Genomic DNA, 18,342 nt, shown 5'->3' with positions numbered 1-18,342 from the left:
GGTGGGCCGTGGCCTCAGAGGCCGGCCAGGTTGTGGGGAAGGTCATTTGTCTGGTTTGTTAGACTGAGGATCTCAGGACCCACCAGGGTCAGCCTGGGTAGAAACACGAAGCAGGCGGACTCCTCCGTGCCCCCCACCAGACCGAGCACAAAACAGGCACTTCATTGTCCACCTCCACAGCAACTCCTTTCTTTGCCTTTTGCCCCACCCCAGGTGACCTCTGTCCTCTTCCATCAAAGCCAGCTCTGACAACCTCCTTCACTCTGGGGAGCAGTGACTCGTGAGGCTAAGGCAGGATTCCTTGCAGAGGACGGAGTGTAGCAAGGGCCTGACCAAAGTCAAAGAGGGGAGCAGGAAGGGTGACAGTTCAGGCTGGAGGATGGGTGGATGGGAGAGAAGGTGAAATCACATCCTGGAAGCCGCCTCTTACTCTGCATCCGTTTGAGACCTGCATCCATGCCTGGGCCCCATCCCTGTAGGCTAGAGGTTCCAGAGGACCGCTGCTTCTCTCACAGGGTTAACACACTACCACCTCCTGGTGAGGACATGCACCTTCACCCCGGGGGGCCCCAGAACAATGCTGGAGCCAGTGGTGGGGTGAGAACTCCAGACCCTGGGGCAAGGAGAGGGGCTGGGGGTGCACAGCCCCACTTCTGTGCACAGGGCCAGCCGCCCCCAGCCTGGGCATGGCTAGAGGAGCCCCCAGGGCCCATGCTGGCGGGGAGGGGCCCCAGCAAACGAGGGGGGGGCAGCTTTGTCCAAGTTTGATCTCTTTACACCCCTCCTTGTATTTTGTGTGCAGAAAGGCTCCTAGGCTGAAAAACAGGTTAGAACAGAACACCGAGGCCTATGCTCGGGGCTGGCTCCATAGTTTTCAGGGACAGGAGCACAATGAAAACGAAGGCCCCTTGTTCAAAAATTATTCAGGATTCAAGGTGGCGGCCGCAAGGTGTTAAACCGAGTGTGCATGCCCATGGAGCGAACTCTGCCTATATTAGTGGAGGGGGCTCAGCATCCCTCAGTGAGTCAGGGCAGAGTGGAATCTGGAACCCAGCCCCCTGACCCCCATACAGGGCTGTGTCCACTGCAGGCCTCCCTCTGCCCAGAGAGGGTACTTGACCCCTGTCCCACCATCCCCATATTGGCCCAACCATACCTCCTTCCCATCAACAAGTTGGGGGCAAAAGACCTAAGATGGATATCTGCCCTGGAAATACACCCTTATACTCAAGAACCCCCAGTGCAAAAGGAGAGACACCCCTGCCCTCAGGAAACCCCCAGTCTAATGAGGGAGACACACCTTGTCCCCACAGGACCCCCAGTCAATAGTGAAGACCCAGATAACAAGCCTGTTCTTGCTTAGCCCAGATTTCCACTGTCTTCTCCAAGGGTCTGTTATGATATTCTGGAGACTGTCTCCCTTCACTCCTTCCGCCCTGGCCCCCAGCGCCATCCAGGGGGTGGGAGAGGTGGCCAGCACCCTCCTACTGGCTTGTCATGACCTCTCCCTGTCCACATGCTGGGCGGCAGCACCGTGCCTGTCGGTGAGAGTGTGGGTTGCGTGTGAGGACAGAGGGGTGTGTGCTCACTAGGGAACAAGCTCTCATTTCCCCAGGCCCGTAACATTTTCTGAATGGTGGCAAATGAAACAGCCTCTCTACACTCCCAGCCTCCTTCCCCCCGACCCTGCTCTGGTACCCTGTGAGTTTCATGTGACCTCACAGTCTGCACTTGGGTAGCCTCACGGTTTGGGTGAGGTAGGTGCTATTATCCTATTGTGCTGTTGAGAAAACTGAGGGCCGGAGAGGGGATGAGACTTCCTCAGGGTCACACACCTCTCTCCTCTCAGACCCTAGAGCTTCTCCAGCCCCTCTCCCAAAGGAGACCCGGGGAAGGGTGGCTGGGATGAAGGCCTTCAGATCCAGGTCATGAGGTATTTATGAGAGGGGCGAGAGATGGGGAGGAATGTGAGAATGGGAGGACTTGGCCCCTCCTTTCGGGACACTTCCAGATGAGCTCAGGGCTCCTGTGACCTCAGGAGGCAAGTCCAGACCTCGGTCCCCCACTGCTGGGCTGGGTGCAAGGAGTGAAGGCTATCATGGGGGATTGGCTAGAGCTGAGAGTCAGGGAGAGCTTCCTGGAGGAGGTGGTACATTAGCCAGGCCCCAGGGGAGGGGCCCAGGCCCAGAAACGGCAGATCTGGGGGCAGAGCATTTCCTGCTTTCCCATACCCAGACCTGGGGGCCACAGCCTGGGCTTCCCCTGGCCCCACCCTGGCTGAGGGGGCCAGAGGGGCAGCTGAGGCCTGGAGGACCTGGAGGGAGGGAGGAGGTGGGGAGGGCATCCCAGGTGAGGGTGGTGGGAATTGTCGGGCCCTGCCTGGAAGGCCCCACTATTGAAAAATGGATTACCCGACACCCAGATTAATGGACTTTCATTTTGCTAAACATCTGTCAACGTTAGTGCTGGTGAGTGAGCGTGAAATGAGCTTTGACTGGGCTGGCATCAGTGGATCACGATCAGGCCACGACTCCTGTGCCAGCAGCCTGCTCTGCACAGGGTGGCATCTGGGGGGGCAGTCCCTGAATGGGGGGCCTGGTCGAGGGGCTGTGCCATGGCCACTGGGAGTTACTACAAGGCACCGACAGGTGTTCATCTCACTCCCAGCCCTGTGCAGGGGGCGCTGCCCCCAAGGAGGGTCAGCTGTCCCCTGAGGGCCCCTCCCCAGGGGCCTCTACCAAATAGCAGATAACAGTGGTGAACACTTCTGTGCACTGACCATGTGCCAAATATTATTTTACATGTTTTTGCCATTTATTAAGTCATTTCAAACTCACAACAGCCCTATGAGGAAAGGGCTAGAATTATCATGACCATATTATACCCGAGGAAACTGAGGCCCAAGGATGTGACTTGTCCCAGATCACACAGTGACAGTGGTGAGCCCAGCTGAATCCAGGGATTCTGGTCTAAAGTTCAAGCTCTATACCACAACTCCCTTCTGCCCGAAGCCAGCGGGACACAGGGCGGTCCCCGGGTTTGTCCCCAACTGTGTCTGTCTAGGGTGTGGGCGTCAGACAGGGCCCCCCAGAGGCCGGGGCGGAGCCCGCCCTGACACCGCCCCCGGCCCGTCCTCAGCTGTACATCCAGACGACGACGCTGACGGTCTCGGTGAGTCTGAGCGCCTCGGTGTCCCTGGGGATGCTCTACATGCCCAAGGTCTACATCATCCTCTTCCACCCGGAGCAGAACGTGCCCAAGCGCAAGCGCAGCCTCAAAGCCGTCGTCACCGCCGCCACCATGTCCAACAAGTTCACGCAGAAGGGCAGCTTCCGGCCCAATGGCGAGGCCAAGTCCGAGCTCTGCGAGAACCTGGAAGCTCCAGGTGAGTGTCTGGCCCCTCGCCTCTCCCTCTGGGCCCGCCCAGGCCCCGCCCCCTTCCTGGAGAAGGTCAGCCCCAACCCAAGTCTGGTCCAATGAGGGCACTGGGAGAGCCCTGAGGCCGCAGGTGAACCGTCCTCACCCAGAGGAGAGGCTTGAGGCTCTAGCTTAGCCCCCTCTGCCCCACTCTGTCCAGGTAATGGGGTCTCTCCTCCCACTCCACACAACCCCTGCTCCACTCTAGCCTCTCCTTTCCAGGGATCCCTGCCTACCTAGGGAGAGGCGGGGGTGGGGTGGGGGAGGGGGGGTGTTGGGGGGGCCTCGGTTCAGGCAGAGTGACCTGAGACTTCGGGATTTCTCTGCCCTAGAGTCCACATCTGGGCCTGTGCCCTTTCAGTCTCCCTGGGGAAGGGATTGTCTGGAGGGCCACTGCTCTGGGGCCCTTTGGTAACCTGGGAGCTGTGGCCCTGGTGCCAGAGCAGTTGAAACCCCTCGGCTTGGCTTTGCCCAGCCGCCCCCTGGCAGGGCCCTGAGAGATGGGGACTCAGGATACGGGCCCTGGGATGGGTAAGTGAGGGCTGGGGCCGGGACGAGGGCCCGCAGAGCCGTGGTTCTCAGGGGGGTGTCCAAGGAAACCTCAGCTGTAGAGGGCTGTGCTTTGAGAGGGTTGGGGGAGGATGTGGGACCCTTAGCCTCTGAGGGGCAGACCCAAAGCCTGGGCAGGACTTGGTCCCTCAGTGGTTGAGGGGTGTGTGCCGGAGGGGGCAGGGCCACCATCTTTGCCTTCCTCCCTGTGCCCCCTGGAGCCGGCCCACGGTGTGACGAGAAGGGACAGAGAGGAGAGAGGGGCAGGGCATGTGAGGGGCAGGTTAGGCCTTGGGGGGGACCAGTAACAGTGGTGACCATTTCTTGAACCCCCACTGTGGGCCACACCTGCCAGGAACCAGTTTTCATTTTCATAGCAACCTTGAAAGCAGTGATTTTTAATTATTTGCTGCTACAGGCTCAGAAAGGGAGGCTCAGAAAGGTGAGGGATTCACCCAGGCCACACAGCAGCAGGTGGTATCCCCGCTGCCTCTGAGCAGAGACCGAGGCGTCCGGCCTGTGGGCTGGGCCTCCATGGGCCTCGCTTCTGGTTGCTCCCGGGTGGACAGGGTTGAGGGGTTGCTATGGTCACCCTGCCCCACTGCACACCTGACTCCCTCCCTGGACACCCTGAAAGTGTCCAAATGGTTAACATGGCAGCTCCTCCTGCCCCCCCACCCCGCTCTCTGAGAGTCTTGGGGGGCTTCCGTTGGTGGGGGAGGAGGAGAAGAGCCCCTCTCCCCAGGAGAGTTTCAGATCCTGGTGGCACCTGGGGTTAGCACTCTGCTTTCTCCCTCGAGTACTGGGGGAAAGGCCAGATGTGGACGTTGTTGGTGGCAGCAGGAGGGACATTGGTGAGCATAGGCTCCAGAGAGGAGCCCCTTTGTCACCCACCAAGAGATCAGGAGAAACAGGAGACCTCCCCTCGCAGGTGTGTTTGGACTGGGACAGCCCCTCTTACAGGCTCCCTGCGCTGGGGCTCTGGGTGAAGCATCTTCCATTCTCAACATCATTCCCACGTGTAGAAGGAATATCAGCCGTGGAAAGGAGGAAAGTAGCTTCCCACATCCAAACAGGATTTTTCACTTCCCAGAGCTCTCTCCCCTGTGAGTGATCTTCACAGCAGTCCTGTGAGGCCCGGATTGGGCTGGATCCCCAGCTGAGGCCCAGAGAGGGTGAGTGCCTCTCCTGAAGTCACATAGCAAGGTGGTGACTGGCTGGCCCCACCCAGTGTCTTTCCCTTGACCCTGACTTCATATGGCCTCCCTCTCTCTCTGTGCTGAGCAGTGTACCTGGCTCCCAGCACCCCCCCACTTTGATGGACACCCCTGATGACTCTGTTGGCCACACCCTCCACCAGATGACATCTGGTTCTCTCCAGTCCTGCTCTTCCTCCCAGAGCACCAGCTTCCCTATACCTACAGCCTGGGGCTCCCTTCAGATGCCAGGTGGGCCCTCTACTTGCGATGGGAAGGGGCAGTGTCTTTGTGGGCCTCCCCATCTCTGGCCTTTCTCATCCACGCAGATGTGCAGAAACCCCCACTGCCGCCCCTAAGCACGGACCCCTTGCCACTCCCTGCCCCAAGCTCCTGACTTATTTTTCCTCCTCCCCACGGAGGCTCGCCCTTGCTGGGTCCCATCCCTCCAGGCCCTACTCTGTTCCAGGGCTCATGAGACTGAGTGGGGCATCAGCCCTCTGGAGACCATGGGTATCTAACAGGAGGTAGCACCCTGACCCCAGAGGGTGGCCCTCATGGTGCTGTGACAGGCCAGAGGGGACCACAGGGACAGGGCTGTCACAGAGAGCGCTGATGTCACCTCATTGACACTGTTGCCTCTGCCTGCCTCTGCTCAGGCTGGTCACCTGGGGACAGGGGACAAGGAGGGGTGTGCAGGCATGGCGAGGGGAGACCCAGCCTTCCCAGCCCCTGCTTCCTGTGAGGGAAGGGTGAGAGCTGCCCCTCCCCATGGCCCCCTGCACTGAGGACCAGAGGCCAGTGCCCCTTGCCCCCACCGTCTGAGCTTGGTGACAACAGGGGCCGTGGAGGCACTGGGCAGGAGCTGGGTGATTAATTCTGGGAACAGCCAGATGGAGGGGGTGTGAGCGGGAGGTGCGGGGAGGTGTCACTCCCGTGGAGCAGGGACATTTTTCACTCTGTCCCTGGCAGGCCACGTATCTTTAAACAAACAACAGAATAAATAATTCAGGGACGCGATTGCAGGCAGATTAGGCAAGGAAACATGGGGCCGACAAATGGGGGCTGACAGCTCGTGCCTGCTGCTGCCCAGCTAATTGTTATCAGAGGCGGTGGGGACTGAGAGCCAGCAGCCAGGGCCTGTCGTTGGGGAGGGATGGGTTGGGGCCCTCTGCCCACACTCTCCCCCTCCCCCCATGCTGAGGCTGCCCCTGGAGTGTCGCTGTCCCCATCCTGCCCTCATCACTATGGTTATTCAGCCCTGCCCCTTCGTCTACCATTTTGCAGGGTTTAGAGAGTATTTCTATCCATGCCGTGGCTGAGAGCAGCTAAGGATTTATGATCACCCCATCTTACATGAGGGAGTTGAGGCTCCGAGAGGTTCAGTTTGTTAGAAAGGCCACGTGGCAGGTGCTGAGATCCCCTACACCAGTGAGGGCAGGGCTGGACCTCAAGTGTCCTGACTCTTGGCCAGAACTCTTCCTTTTGAGCCTCACAGCTCCTGGGGGCCCCGGGCAGAATCATTGCTCCCATTTTCCAGACGGTCAGACTGAGGCTCTGCTGAAGGACTCTGGGGCTCCTAGCTCATAGCTGAGGGCCCAATGTGCTTCTAGGTTCTGAAACCTACAGATTGGGTTTTCTAGAGGAGGCAGCTCTGGTGTTTCAGGGAGAAGAGGGGCCCAGCTGTCCCTCACCTCCCCGCCACTTTCTCTCGTCCCTACCGCTCTCGGTGCCGCTATGGCCACCCTCAGGCTCCCGTTTCCCTGCAGTCAGTGGAGATTTTGCTGCTGCTGCTGCTGCTGAGGTTTTCCTTCACCTCTGAGCCAGGAGCTGCTGACAGGTTTACAGGTTTAGAAACTCAATAATTATCAGTTCACCAAGGGGTGATGGAGCCCTAGGGAACTGATTCTCACCAGCCTGGTCTGCGGGCTCGTGATTCACAGAGCCAGCTGCCGGCTCTTTTTCTGGTGGTGGGGGAGAGAGTGGGGTGGAGAGGTGGGGGTGGCCAAAGCCCCACAGGAAAAGAAGTCTAGGCACAAAGGGCTACTCCTCTCCTGCTACTGGCAGGGAGACCACAGCCTCGCAGGACAGGGGAGGAGCTGCTTGAAGTCACAGAGGGAGGCTGAGGCCCTGGTCTCCAGAGGCTGATCTGCGCTGGCCTCCCACCTTCCGCCTCCTTTTCAGCACCTTCTGCCACCCCCAGGTCCCAGCCTCCTGTCGCTCAGCTCTCTTCCCCTGGTGCCCCCCAGCCCAGGCCCCTCCTTAATGGTGCCCGGTCTGTGCTCCTTCTCCCCTCTTGGTCCTCCAGCATCCCGGAAGGGCCTGGGCCATTTTAGAAATGAAGGTGGGCATTCTTCACAAACAGTAAGGCGCTGTGCTGTGTTCTTAATGTTGTCTTGTGTGTCGTGGGCACCATTTCCTTCCAGTAAACCTGTACAGGTGGCACCTAAAACGTGAAACTTCCCTGCCCAGTGATTGTTCATCTTCCGCTTGAATATTTCTGCTGACAGGGAACATTTCAGCTCATCTACAGCACAAAGCAACCCACTCCGCTCTCAGCTCAGGCCAGGAGAGAGTTCTTCCTTTAGCTGAGCTGCACTCTGACCCTCATGCCTCCGCACTGGTCCCATGGTGTCCCCTCTGCTCACCCCACCCCGGCAACTTTGCTTCTTCCCACCCTCGGGGGAGGACCCCCTGAGAGGGTGACACAGCAGTCCTGCCTGTATGAGTGGGCTTCTAGTTACGCTGGTGTGAAAAAGAGGCCCCAGGACAGAGTGGCTCCAGTCAGACAGATGTTTGTTTCTTTCTGATATTGTAGTGCATGGGGGATGGGCAGGTGCAGGGACCTGAGTTACTTCCATTTTGTCATTTCATCAGCTCCGAGAGGGTTGTCCTCATCCTCATGGCCGAGGCTGGTTGACCTCAAATGTCTGTTCTGGCCCTGGAAGGGAAAAGAGAGGAAGTACAGGGGAAATAGTCTATTTTAATCACATGACATGGAAGCTGCACACAGGGCCTTGTCATTGACAAGTGTCCTTGACACTTGTCATTAGCAGGAATGTAGCCACACAGGGCCACGTGGGGCTGCAAGGGAGTCTGGGAAATGCGGTCCTTAACTTGGCAGTGAAAAATGGGGAAAGAGGGTTGGGGGTGGTCAGCGTGCAGCCCACCACACTGCTCCCCTCCATGTCACCTTCTCCAGGCAGACACCCCTGACTGCACCTGGCAGATGTACCCTCTTTTCTGAGCTGTCAGGATCCTGATGGAGTCAAGGCAGTTTTATGGCCAAGGGCACCAGGGCTTTCCCCCGTCTAGTCTTCTCTCTCAGCCCCAGCAGACCAGCCTCAATTACTCTCACTGAGCTGTCCCCAGGCCACAGAGGGAGACCCTGAACCCTGGCAGGACAGGACATAAACCAGGACCTGGCTGGACTGCTTACCCCTCTGGCCTCAGCCCCTCAATTGTCAAATGGGGGTGCTGCTTATCTGGCCTTCTTGTGAGGCTGCCGTGAGGCGTGAACCCCGGCAGGGTGGAGGTGGGGGCACTCGTGCTGCCCAGGGGAGCTGACGTTGTCACCTGGCTGTGGTGGGGAGGGGGGACACCCAGAGAGGCAACCCTGGTCCCAGTGGGGATGAGTAGGGGCCAGGGTGTTGGGTGCAGATAAGAGAGGCTCAAGACTGAGGCGAGTCAGGACACCCAGAAATGGGAAACGTGGCTGCACGGAGGCCTGAGGGGCCCTGGAGGACTTCCGTTTCCCTTGGGCATGGGGAGAGGGCCGAATCAGTCATACGCCTCAGTTTCTAGCCTCGCAAGACCCCTCTCTGGTTCCATTATTTATCTCCTCTGTCCCCATTTTCCACTCACTTCCGCTAGGCTGCCATCTACGTATATTCTTCACACGTGCTCTTCCAGAGAGTGTGTTGAACTTCTGAAAAACTCCCCCTTGATTATACTTGAAGACTGTGTATCACAAATAAAAACGATTCTCTTAAAGTGTGGTGGAGTCAGGAGGTGTCAGGGACTCCGTGTGGGGTGTGACACAGAGGGTTGGGGTCGGGAGGCAGTGCTCCTAGAGGGACAAAGTGAAGAGGGAAGGGCCCTCCCGGCCAGCAGCCGAGGTGTGGGTGTGGGTGGGATGAGTCTGGGGGAAGCGATGCGAGGGGCGGGGTGGGACCCTGCTCCGGTCTGGCAATGCTCAGTTCAGGGGTCCGGACTTGATGCCGTGGGCAGGGCCACACCCCTGCGGAAGGGGCATTGGAAGAAGACAGCCCCTGACTCCTTCTCCCCCCGTCTCTCTCCTTCCAGCGCTGGCCACCAAACAGACCTACGTCGCCTACACCAACCATGCAATCTAGCTAGGCCACCGGAGCTGCACAGGAGAAGGAGAACAGACCCTTGTGGATGGTGCATCGGGCCAGGCGCCCCCCCGCCGCTGCAGGGGGGCCCAGCTGATGTCCTACCTGCCCGTGGGCACCCACGGACGTAGCTTGGTGCTGAAGATAGCACAGCCCCCAGTGGTCACTGCTGGGTTGCCTGGGCAAGCCGGGCTGGTGACAGGAGGAGGATGAGGGGCCAGGGAAGCTTCAGGCCACCCCAAGACCCTGTGTCCTGGACCAAAGCCCCTCCCAGCCCCAAACCACAGGAGGCCCCCGGCGCTGGTTTTCTCTCTCCCTCGTCTCTCTCCATCCTATTGGTGACCTTCTCAGTCTGTCTCCATCCCTGTCTTTATTTTCTCTTCTCTCTTTGTATCGCCTGTTCTCTCTGTGTCTGTCTGCTTTTTCTGTATCTTCTTTCTTTCTGACTCTGCCTTTTCTCTGCCGTCTCCAGCTTTCTCTTGTCTTTTCTCTTGTGCTCCACCTGGTCTCTCCTCTTGTGCATTTTTGTTTCCTGTCCTCAGCCCCCTCCTCACCTTCATTTACATCCAACCTTTGCTCTCTCTCCCTGCCATCTTTTCCTAATTCACCAGATCTTACATGTCACAAAAGAGAAAAAAGGAAAAAAAGATCAAAACACAAAAAAGCCAAAACTAAAACAAATCTCGAGTGTCTTGCAAAGTGCTGCGTCCTCCTGGTGGCCTCTGTGTGTGTCCCCATGGCCCGCAGCTTGCCCGCCTACCCCCGCCTGTCTGCCATGTGTCCTGCCCGCTTGCCCCTCCTGCCGATGACACGGAGTTCAGTGCCTGGGTGTTTGGTGATGGTTATTGATGACAATGTGTAGCGCATGATTGTTTTTATACCAAGAACATTTCTAATAAAGTAAACACATGGTTTTGCACCCTGGCTCCACATCCACTGAGGGTCCTGCGGTGGGACCCCCGGCTCAGCCTGAAGCCGGAGAGCCTGGAGTTAGAGGGAAGGAGGAAATGGCTGATAGGGACATAGGGCTTGGGGGCAGCGGAGGCTGCTTCCTGGGCTGGCATCGGGTGGGGTCTCGGAGAGTTCTTGGGCTGGGAGGGGCCGGGACACTGTGGGAGGTTCCAGACATCAGCCCCTGGTACTCCCCTAAGTAGGGGGGATGTTCCGTCCCTGTCTGTCCTGCAGCCCCTAAGGAGGGTACCATTTCTGCCCTGCCTCTCCTCTGGCTCACATCCCTCATGCCTGAGCCCCACCCCACCCCATCCCATAACCTGAGCCGCTCCTCCCCTTCCAGCCAAGAAACTCTCCTCTTGAGAAATCGCCTTCTGGGGCTCCCAGCATCCACAGCCCTCCCCTCCTGCCTGTCCTGTCTTCAGGTCACAGGTGCTGGGATGGTGTGTGACTGTCTTGGTGATGAGTATGTGGTGCGTGGCCAGGTGGGCCAGGTGCACGGCACAGGTTGTGTGTGTGTGTGCGTGTGTGTGTGTGTGACTTCCCCCAGCCCTGTGCGTGTCTGTATTATCTGTGTGTGTGTGTGCTCCTGCACCTCCATATTCAAGCTTGTTTGTCTTGTGGGAGTGTCTGTCTGTTTAGGCGTACGTGGGTGTGAGTCCACATCACACCCATGTCGTGAGGATGCCTGTCCTGGGCAAGTGTGAGAGTGTGTTCACAGCAGCTGGCGTCTGTGGCAGATTGGGAGCTAGGGAGCGTGAGCGGCTCAGGGGCTGGGCCCTGCCAGGGGTAAATTATAGAGCCAGCAACACAATGAGACCACAGGCAGCAGCTAGAGCCCGGGCTGCCTGTGCCGCCCCTTCCTGCCGCACCCCCAGGCCCATACCCCCTTCCACCTCCTCCGCTACCTGACGGGGGCGGGGCTTGGAGGGACCCGGTGGGGCAGGAGGGGACTAGGTGTGGGAGCGTGTGAGAGGTGAGGCTGCGGCATTCAATCATGCCACGTGTTAGTGCCCCTCTGTCAGCCCATCTGCTTCTGGGGGGGCGGGCTGCACTTGGGAGTCCGTCCTCCCCGAGGGTCTGTGTGACACACACTGCATGTGTGTGCAGCGCCTACTGTATGCTCAGTAAATATGTGTGTAAGGGAAGGGGCAGGGAAGGAGGTCTCACACCGATCATCTTGCTTTCGAAGAATGTTCCCTGAGACTGCCACCCGGCATAGATTCTACCCAGTGCCCCAGGGTAATCAGGCAAAACTAGGGTGTCAGTCCAAGAGCGTCCTCCAGAAGCTTCCAGGGCAGTGTATGTGGGGGTGGGGTGGGGAGGAGCTGGATGTAGAAGGGGAGTGGGGCCTCTGATAGCACCCCCGGCCTGGGCACCTTGTTCCCTCTCTGGTCCATGTCCCTCTACAGTGATCGCCGTGCTGGGGCCCAAGTCTAGACTGAGGGTCTGGCCTGGAACTCGAGGGTTTGACGCTCAGCCCAGGACTTTCCCATGTCCTCCACATCTGTGGAGCCCCCTTCTAGGTTCCAGGGAGAATCACCTTCCTTCCAAGGCGGTGCTGCCCTCTCTGCTCCCCTCCCTTCAAGGCCTCGTAGTGGGAGGAGGAGGCAAGGGTCAGGCCAGGGTGGGCTCTCGGTTGGACTTAGGCCCATCGGGCATCCCTGAGGCTTGGCCTAGTCCAGCCTGCCTGGGGCTCTGAGAAGGGGCAGGTGGGAGGGGAGGCATCCAGGCCCTGCCCTCAGGAGGCCACCAGTTGGATGCGGGAGACAGCCCTCAGGGAGCCAAACAGCCTAGAAATGCTGATGGTCCCAAAGAAACATAATTATGCGAATGAGTGGGCTAAGTGGGGAAGGCTTGGGTGGGGTGTGAATGCTGAGCCACTGGGTCTGGTACAGAGGAGAGGTGTGCAGGCTCCGTGGTCCAGAGCTGGAGAGGAGGGACCAGTCCCCAGCAGGACTTGTGGAAGTCAGGCCTGCAGCAGCTGTGTGGGACGGAAGACATCCAGGCCCGTGAGGCCAGGGCTGGGATTCCGCAGGTGGGCCTAGGTGAGGCCTGCCCTGATGCACATGGTGGGGAAGACCTTCCCGGGCTAGTTGGCTGCTCATCTTTGCTCTCCATCCCATATTCTTAATTCACCAAGCTCATGGGACACCCAAGAAAGGTGGACAGATATTTGTATCTTCAGGATTTTCTATTTCAGTGAGATGGGGTTTGCAGTGTCCCTGGCTCCCTGGACCAAGCCGGCGGCCCCCAGAAACCTTTGCTCTGCAAGAGGGGTGATGGGGTCTCCACAGGCTCTGCGCTTACCCCTCCCCTGGGGCCTCAGCCTCCGAGTGAGAGACCCAGGGGTGAGGTCAGGGGCAGACCCCATGGCTGCTCTCCTCAGGGCAGGATGAAAGGATTAGGCTAGTGGAGATTTTACCCCCACCAGAACTTTTAGACTATGCAGATGCTGGGCCCTCCCCAGAAGGACTGGATCTGAGGCCCTGTGGGTGGGTTGGCACAAGTGTGCTTTACAAGCTCCCCAGGAGATCTGGGGCAGCCTAGTGGGCCAGGTGAATCAACATTCCAACAACAGAACCTTAAATCAGCATCAGCATCCCTAAGGAACTTGTTAGAAAATCAAATTATGGGCTTCCTCCCCACCCCCACCCCAGGTGGGCTGAACTGGAAGCTCTGGGGGTGGGTCCTTACATCCATTTTATAGGCCCTGCAGGTCAATTCTGTGCAAAACCAAGCTTGAGAACCACTGCCTAAGACTGTGTGTTAAAAGGCCAATGTGTGAGATTGAAATATGTTTGTGGGAAGGCAGGGGGAGGGTGGAGTTCAGGCCTAGGGTTCCTGGGGCCTGGGGAGTTCCTGGGATGCAGGACTTTCAGTGCTAAAACCAAGAGAGTCCTGGAAAAATCTAGACAAATCTGATAAGACCCCTTTCCTTATTCATTCAACAGATATTAAGTACCTACTATGAGCCAGGCCCCGGGTATGCGGTGGTGAATGCGCCAGGTGTGGTACCAGAACTTGGGGTTTCTGCAGCCAGTAGAGAAGAATGCCACTCAAGAGGTTTTTGAGGCTCAAAACCAAGACCAGGCTGCTACCTGCCCTGAGCAGGAGCCCACTGAGCTCCCAGGCTGGCTGGGCACACGGGACACCTCTGTGGAACTCCCAGGATCCTGGGAACTCAGCTTCGGAAGCAGTATCCAAGCTTGGATACCTTCCAGCTCAGATGAGCTGGTTCTGAGTTCCAGTGTCCTATGGTCAGTTTCTCCCACCCTGTCTTCTTGGGCCCTAGAGGCAGAGGCAAGGGGGCCAGGGAGTGGCCTGTTAGCACCACGCCAGGTCCCCTGCACCACTTCAGCCTCCAGGCCCAGGGAGGGGTCCTCGGGAGCCCGCAGGAGGAGGCTGAGCTTTTAGGAGGCTGTGGGACCCCTCCCCGGCCAGAGGTCAGACCATGGACCCTTTTTTTTGATGCTCTCACTTTTTTTGTTGCTGCTCCCTCCCCCCAGCCTGGGGTTTCCATCCAGCCCCTGAACACTGAGGGGAGACTGAGGGGCTCTCCCTGGCACGAGAGCCCCTCTCTACCCCTGTGCCTGCCCTGCCCTGCCCCACTGCCCCACAGGCCTTGGCCCTGGCACTCTGAGCTTCCCAGGGCTTTGGCTTCCCTGCAGACACCCTGGCACCAAGTGGTACACGGTGCCAAAATCTCACTTCAGTTGGCAAAAGCAGCAATTAGCATCTAATGAGGCTTCTTTCTTTATTTTTAGGTAACCTCCAAGGCCCTGCCTGTGTAATTCAGCCCGCCATTGCTCGGCAGATAATTAAAGCATGTCACCGTAATTTGCCTTTTTTTTTTTAATAAAGCCCATAATTAGAGGGAAAAAAGCCAAAAAGAGGAGGGAAAGAAAACAAAGAGAGGTGGAGTTGGGGCAGGAAACGGGGCTTGGCTGCCCCAGCCAGGAGCCTCTGCTCCATCGGCAGGACCAGGAGCCCCATTCTGGGAGCATGTACGCCTGGGGCCTCCCTAACCTCAGGGGCTTCGCCAGGTACTTCCTGCCCAGGACTCCCCCCTTGTTGGCTGCCCTTGCTTGCACTTCTGGAGTCTTCCTCTTCCAGGTTAGGTTTGGGGGAGACGAGCTTCCTGTTCTTCCAGTTCTTTCCTTATAAAACCAGCCCCAGTATTCCAGTATTCCAGAAAACCAGAGGATTCCAGTGGGCAGAAAGGGTGTGGAGCTGAAACCAGAGTAGCCCTGAGTTGATGATTCTTGAGCTGCACTTGGGCATCTGAGAATTCTTGATACTACTCTCCTGCTACAGATGTTTGAAATTTTCTTTAATAAATAAATAAAATTCCTTCACCAGGAAGGGGTCTGCAAACCGAGGCTGGCACCTGGTATCTGCTCTCAGAAGCACTTGTGACTTGATGTTCTCTCTAACTCTGAGCTCTTTATGCACCAGGAACTGCATTTCAGTCATTATTTTGGTGCTGGTGACTGGTGGTGGGCGATCCTCTTGGAGCCCGTAGGCCATGCTGGGAACAAACAGGGCAGCTGCCCATGTCGTTTCAGGGAGGCCACTGCCCCCAAGTCTTCCCACCTGCCATCTATGCTACCTCAAATTCTACCGCTAAAGCCTCAGGCTTCTGGGTCGAGGCATGTTCTCCTAAAACACAGCAATGGTTGGCAACCATATAGGCGTCAGGTTTCAAGACACCAGCTGCCCTGAAGGCGTGGAATGGGGTGGTGGTGGTGGGGGATGACAGGTAAGTTTTGAAAGACTTGATTTTGAACGAACTTCCCAGATCACCTTAACTCAAGTAGCAAGCATTCCGTCCACCACTTTCTGGAGACCACTTCACCCCAGACATCATCTTACGTTCATGTGGTTTGTTTATTATCTTCATCCTCCCACCAGAAGGTCAGCCCCACCAGGGCAGGGATTTTTTGTCAGTTTGATCATAAATCACACATGTCAATTTGATCACAGCTGAATCTAGAACAGTCCCTGGCACACAGCAGGCATATAATGAATATTAGTTGAATGAATGGATTGGGGGGAGGGGGTGGGACTGGAGACCCAGAGGAACCTATTTAGCTGCATCCCCACCTCCACCGCCCCCACCCCCATCCCCCAGCACTCAGCTCTATCACTGAGTCCCTGCCCAAAGTCCAGTGGTTCATTTCTTCCTTGTAGCTTCCCAAGGTCTTCCCCAGAGGCCTGAGGGGAGCATGGTTGTACCACTCTGGTCGCTGGATAGGGAACTGGCCCCCACCTGCCCCCTCACCCCCACCCCAGGATGACAGGCAGCCTGGAGTTGGAATCAGGAGACCTGGATTCTAAGTAAGGCTTGGTGGCTAACTCAATGTGTGCCATTGGGCAAGTTGCTTTCCCTTTCTGGGCCCCAGTTTCTTCATCCATTAAATGAGGTATTGAGCTCTGAGCCTTCAGAGGCTGGGTAAGCAGCCAGTATTCCAGCGGTACAGAAAGGTGAGGCAACTGCAAAGAAGAGTCTTTTGGGGTCAGTTGCTACGGCAACTGTGCACACACTAAGGCCTGCAAATCAGGCCCTTCGTTTGGCTTCCCCAGCCCTGGTGGTCTGTCTGTGATTGGAGGAAGAGGCTTTATTAACGTTGTGGGCAGTGGAAGAGGATGGAGAAATGATGGGGGTTGTTGGGGAGCTGGGGACCAGTCTAGGGTGGGCCTGCCAGCCCTGCCCTCCACCACAGTGTGGGAGATGGACTGGCTCGTGAAGTAGGTATAGAACTAGATGTCTAAGCTGGGCAGGACCCCAATGACCATGCACTACCCCCTCACATGTACAGTAGCTGAGGAGGAAATTGAGCCCAGAGAGTCAAGAGGTTTGTCAAGATCTGAGAGGCCCCAGAATGACCCTCCCCACCACCATCCTGGTCAACCTAGGAAGTTAGGGGAGGAGTGCTTTTCAAAGAGCCTCGCAAACCATCTTCCTGGTAAACACTGTCCTTTCTGAGCTTGTACTTGGGAAAGCAGGGGGCCGAGCTTGGAGGGCAGGAGCCACCTGTTCACGCTGTCCAGGGAGGTGGACAGCTGTGCCTGGTCCTGGCTGTGCATAGGCGGGGGAGGGGACACAGAGCCACTGATGGGTCTGGGGCTAGAACCCAGGTTTTGGTCTCTGTTACTTGGGCGCCAAAGTCACTCAGCTCTCCCAACTTTAGTTTCTGCATCTGCGAAATGGAGATAAATAGCTACTGAAGATGATTACAAAAGCATCGTGAAAACACAGGAGGTCAGGAGGGGACACAAGCCCACCCTGGAGCCCTGGCTGCCTTACTCTCCAGGACAGTGTGCCCTCCTCTCCTTCTCTGCCCACCCACCCACCCTCCTCTGTGGTTTGGGGCTTCTTTTCTTTCAACCACTCCTCAAATGCTAGGGCTCCCTCTGGGGCTCCAGGCCAGTGTCCATTTGCTCCTTTCTTCTTCCACCTCAGTACTTTCCCAATATTCCATGTCCTCCCCCTACATGTCCCAGCCTCCCTTGCAGTTGGGTTGAGGTCATGTGACCAGTTCTGGCCAATGAGCTGTGGGCAGTGACAATGTCCATCACTTCCGGAAGTGCACAGGTGTACTTCCTCCAGGCTTTTCTTCTCTTGCTGCAGCAACTTTGGAAGTCACGTGTTGAGACTTCACATGTTGAGACACATAAGATGGAGGTCACCTGGCTCCCTGAATCACAGATTGGAGGAGAGCTTCTGCCAACCCATGACGAACTTTGTATGCACAGGAAATAAATCTCTTTTTTGCTAGGATGCTGAGATTTCAGGATTGGTTTCTAAGTTATAGCTTTTCCTATCCTGCCTAATAGATCATCAGATAAATGCCAAATTTATCTCTCTTCCAGCTTCCAAACCTTCTTCTGAGCACCCCACTAGCTACAGTTCCCCAGGGTTCTCTCTCTGTGAATGGTCCACGGTGGAACTCAGTCTTCCCCTAAATGTGGTCCGCTTCCTTGCTTCCCATTTTGGTGATCAACAGCCATGAAAATCAGAAACCTGAACCTTCCCCTAGACCTCCCCTTCCCACCTCTCATGTGTGGCCAAGTCTCCACCATCTTCTCTGTCCTCTCCTCCATGCCCACTGCCACCTCTGGACCTCACGCTCCCACCACCTCTCGCCCCTGGGTGGTGGGCACAGTCTCCCAGTGCCTCTCCCAGCTTCTAGCCTTTATCTCGGTTCTTTAAAGATGTTGCTCCCTGTCTTCCAGTTTGTGTTGTTTCCAAGGAGAAATGTGCCATCATCCTTATCTTTGTCCCTTTGTATATAATGTCACTTTCCTCTGGCTGCTTTTACATTTTTCTCTTTATCACTGGTTTTAAGCAGTTTGATTATGATGTGCCTTGGTGTAGTTTTCTTCACGTTTCTTGTACTTGCATTTTGTTGAGCTTCTTGGATCTGTAGGTTAATAGTCTTTGTTATATTTGGAAAATTTTTGGTCATTATTTACTTCAGAACTGTTTCTGTCCTCCCTCTATCTTCTCTCCTTGGGGGACTTCTATTACATGTATATTAGACCTTGTTCCAATAACTCAGGGATGCTCTGTTCTTCTTTTTTTCTTCAATCTTTTTTCTCATTGTGTTTCATCTTGTATAGTTTTTATTTTTTAACTTAAAAATTACTTATTTAAGTAAAATTGATTTACAATATTATATTAGTTTCAGGCATACAACATAGTGATTCGATATATATATATATATATATATATATATATATATTTTTTTTTTTTTTTTTGCGGTACGTGGGCCTCTCACTGTTGTGGCCTCTCCCGTTGCGGAGCACAGGCTCCGGACGCGCAGGCTCAGTGGCCATGGCTCACGGGCCCAGCTGCTCCGTGGCATGTG

The 18,342-nt window shown here is 56.5% G+C and overlaps 1 protein-coding gene across 4 annotated transcripts in view; it reads left to right on the top strand.

The window, feature by feature from the left end:
- The window catches only part of GRM4 (glutamate metabotropic receptor 4), a gene marked incomplete at both ends in the record, with an annotated part of 106,932 nt that extends 92,670 nt beyond the window's left edge, over window positions 1-14,262 (top strand). For 3 of the 4 annotated variants that reach the window (XM_081245533.1, XM_081245535.1, XM_081245534.1), the window contains 2 exons: window positions 3,139-3,385; window positions 9,468-9,517. In XM_081245533.1, coding sequence (XP_081101659.1) covers window positions 3,139-3,385; window positions 9,468-9,517 — 297 coding nt within the window. Of the gene's footprint in view, window positions 1-3,138; window positions 3,386-9,467; window positions 9,518-14,235 lie in introns of those variants that run through there. The other variant, XM_081245536.1, reaches the window with a different exon arrangement.
- Window positions 14,263-18,342: the final 4,080 nt, after the last annotated feature.

Source organism: Mesoplodon bidens, assembly GCF_964165515.1.
Source record: "Mesoplodon bidens genome assembly, chromosome: 10".
Classification (NCBI taxonomy): Eukaryota; Metazoa; Chordata; class Mammalia; order Artiodactyla; family Ziphiidae; genus Mesoplodon; species Mesoplodon bidens.
This window is presented reverse-complemented; position numbering and strand designations above follow the sequence as displayed.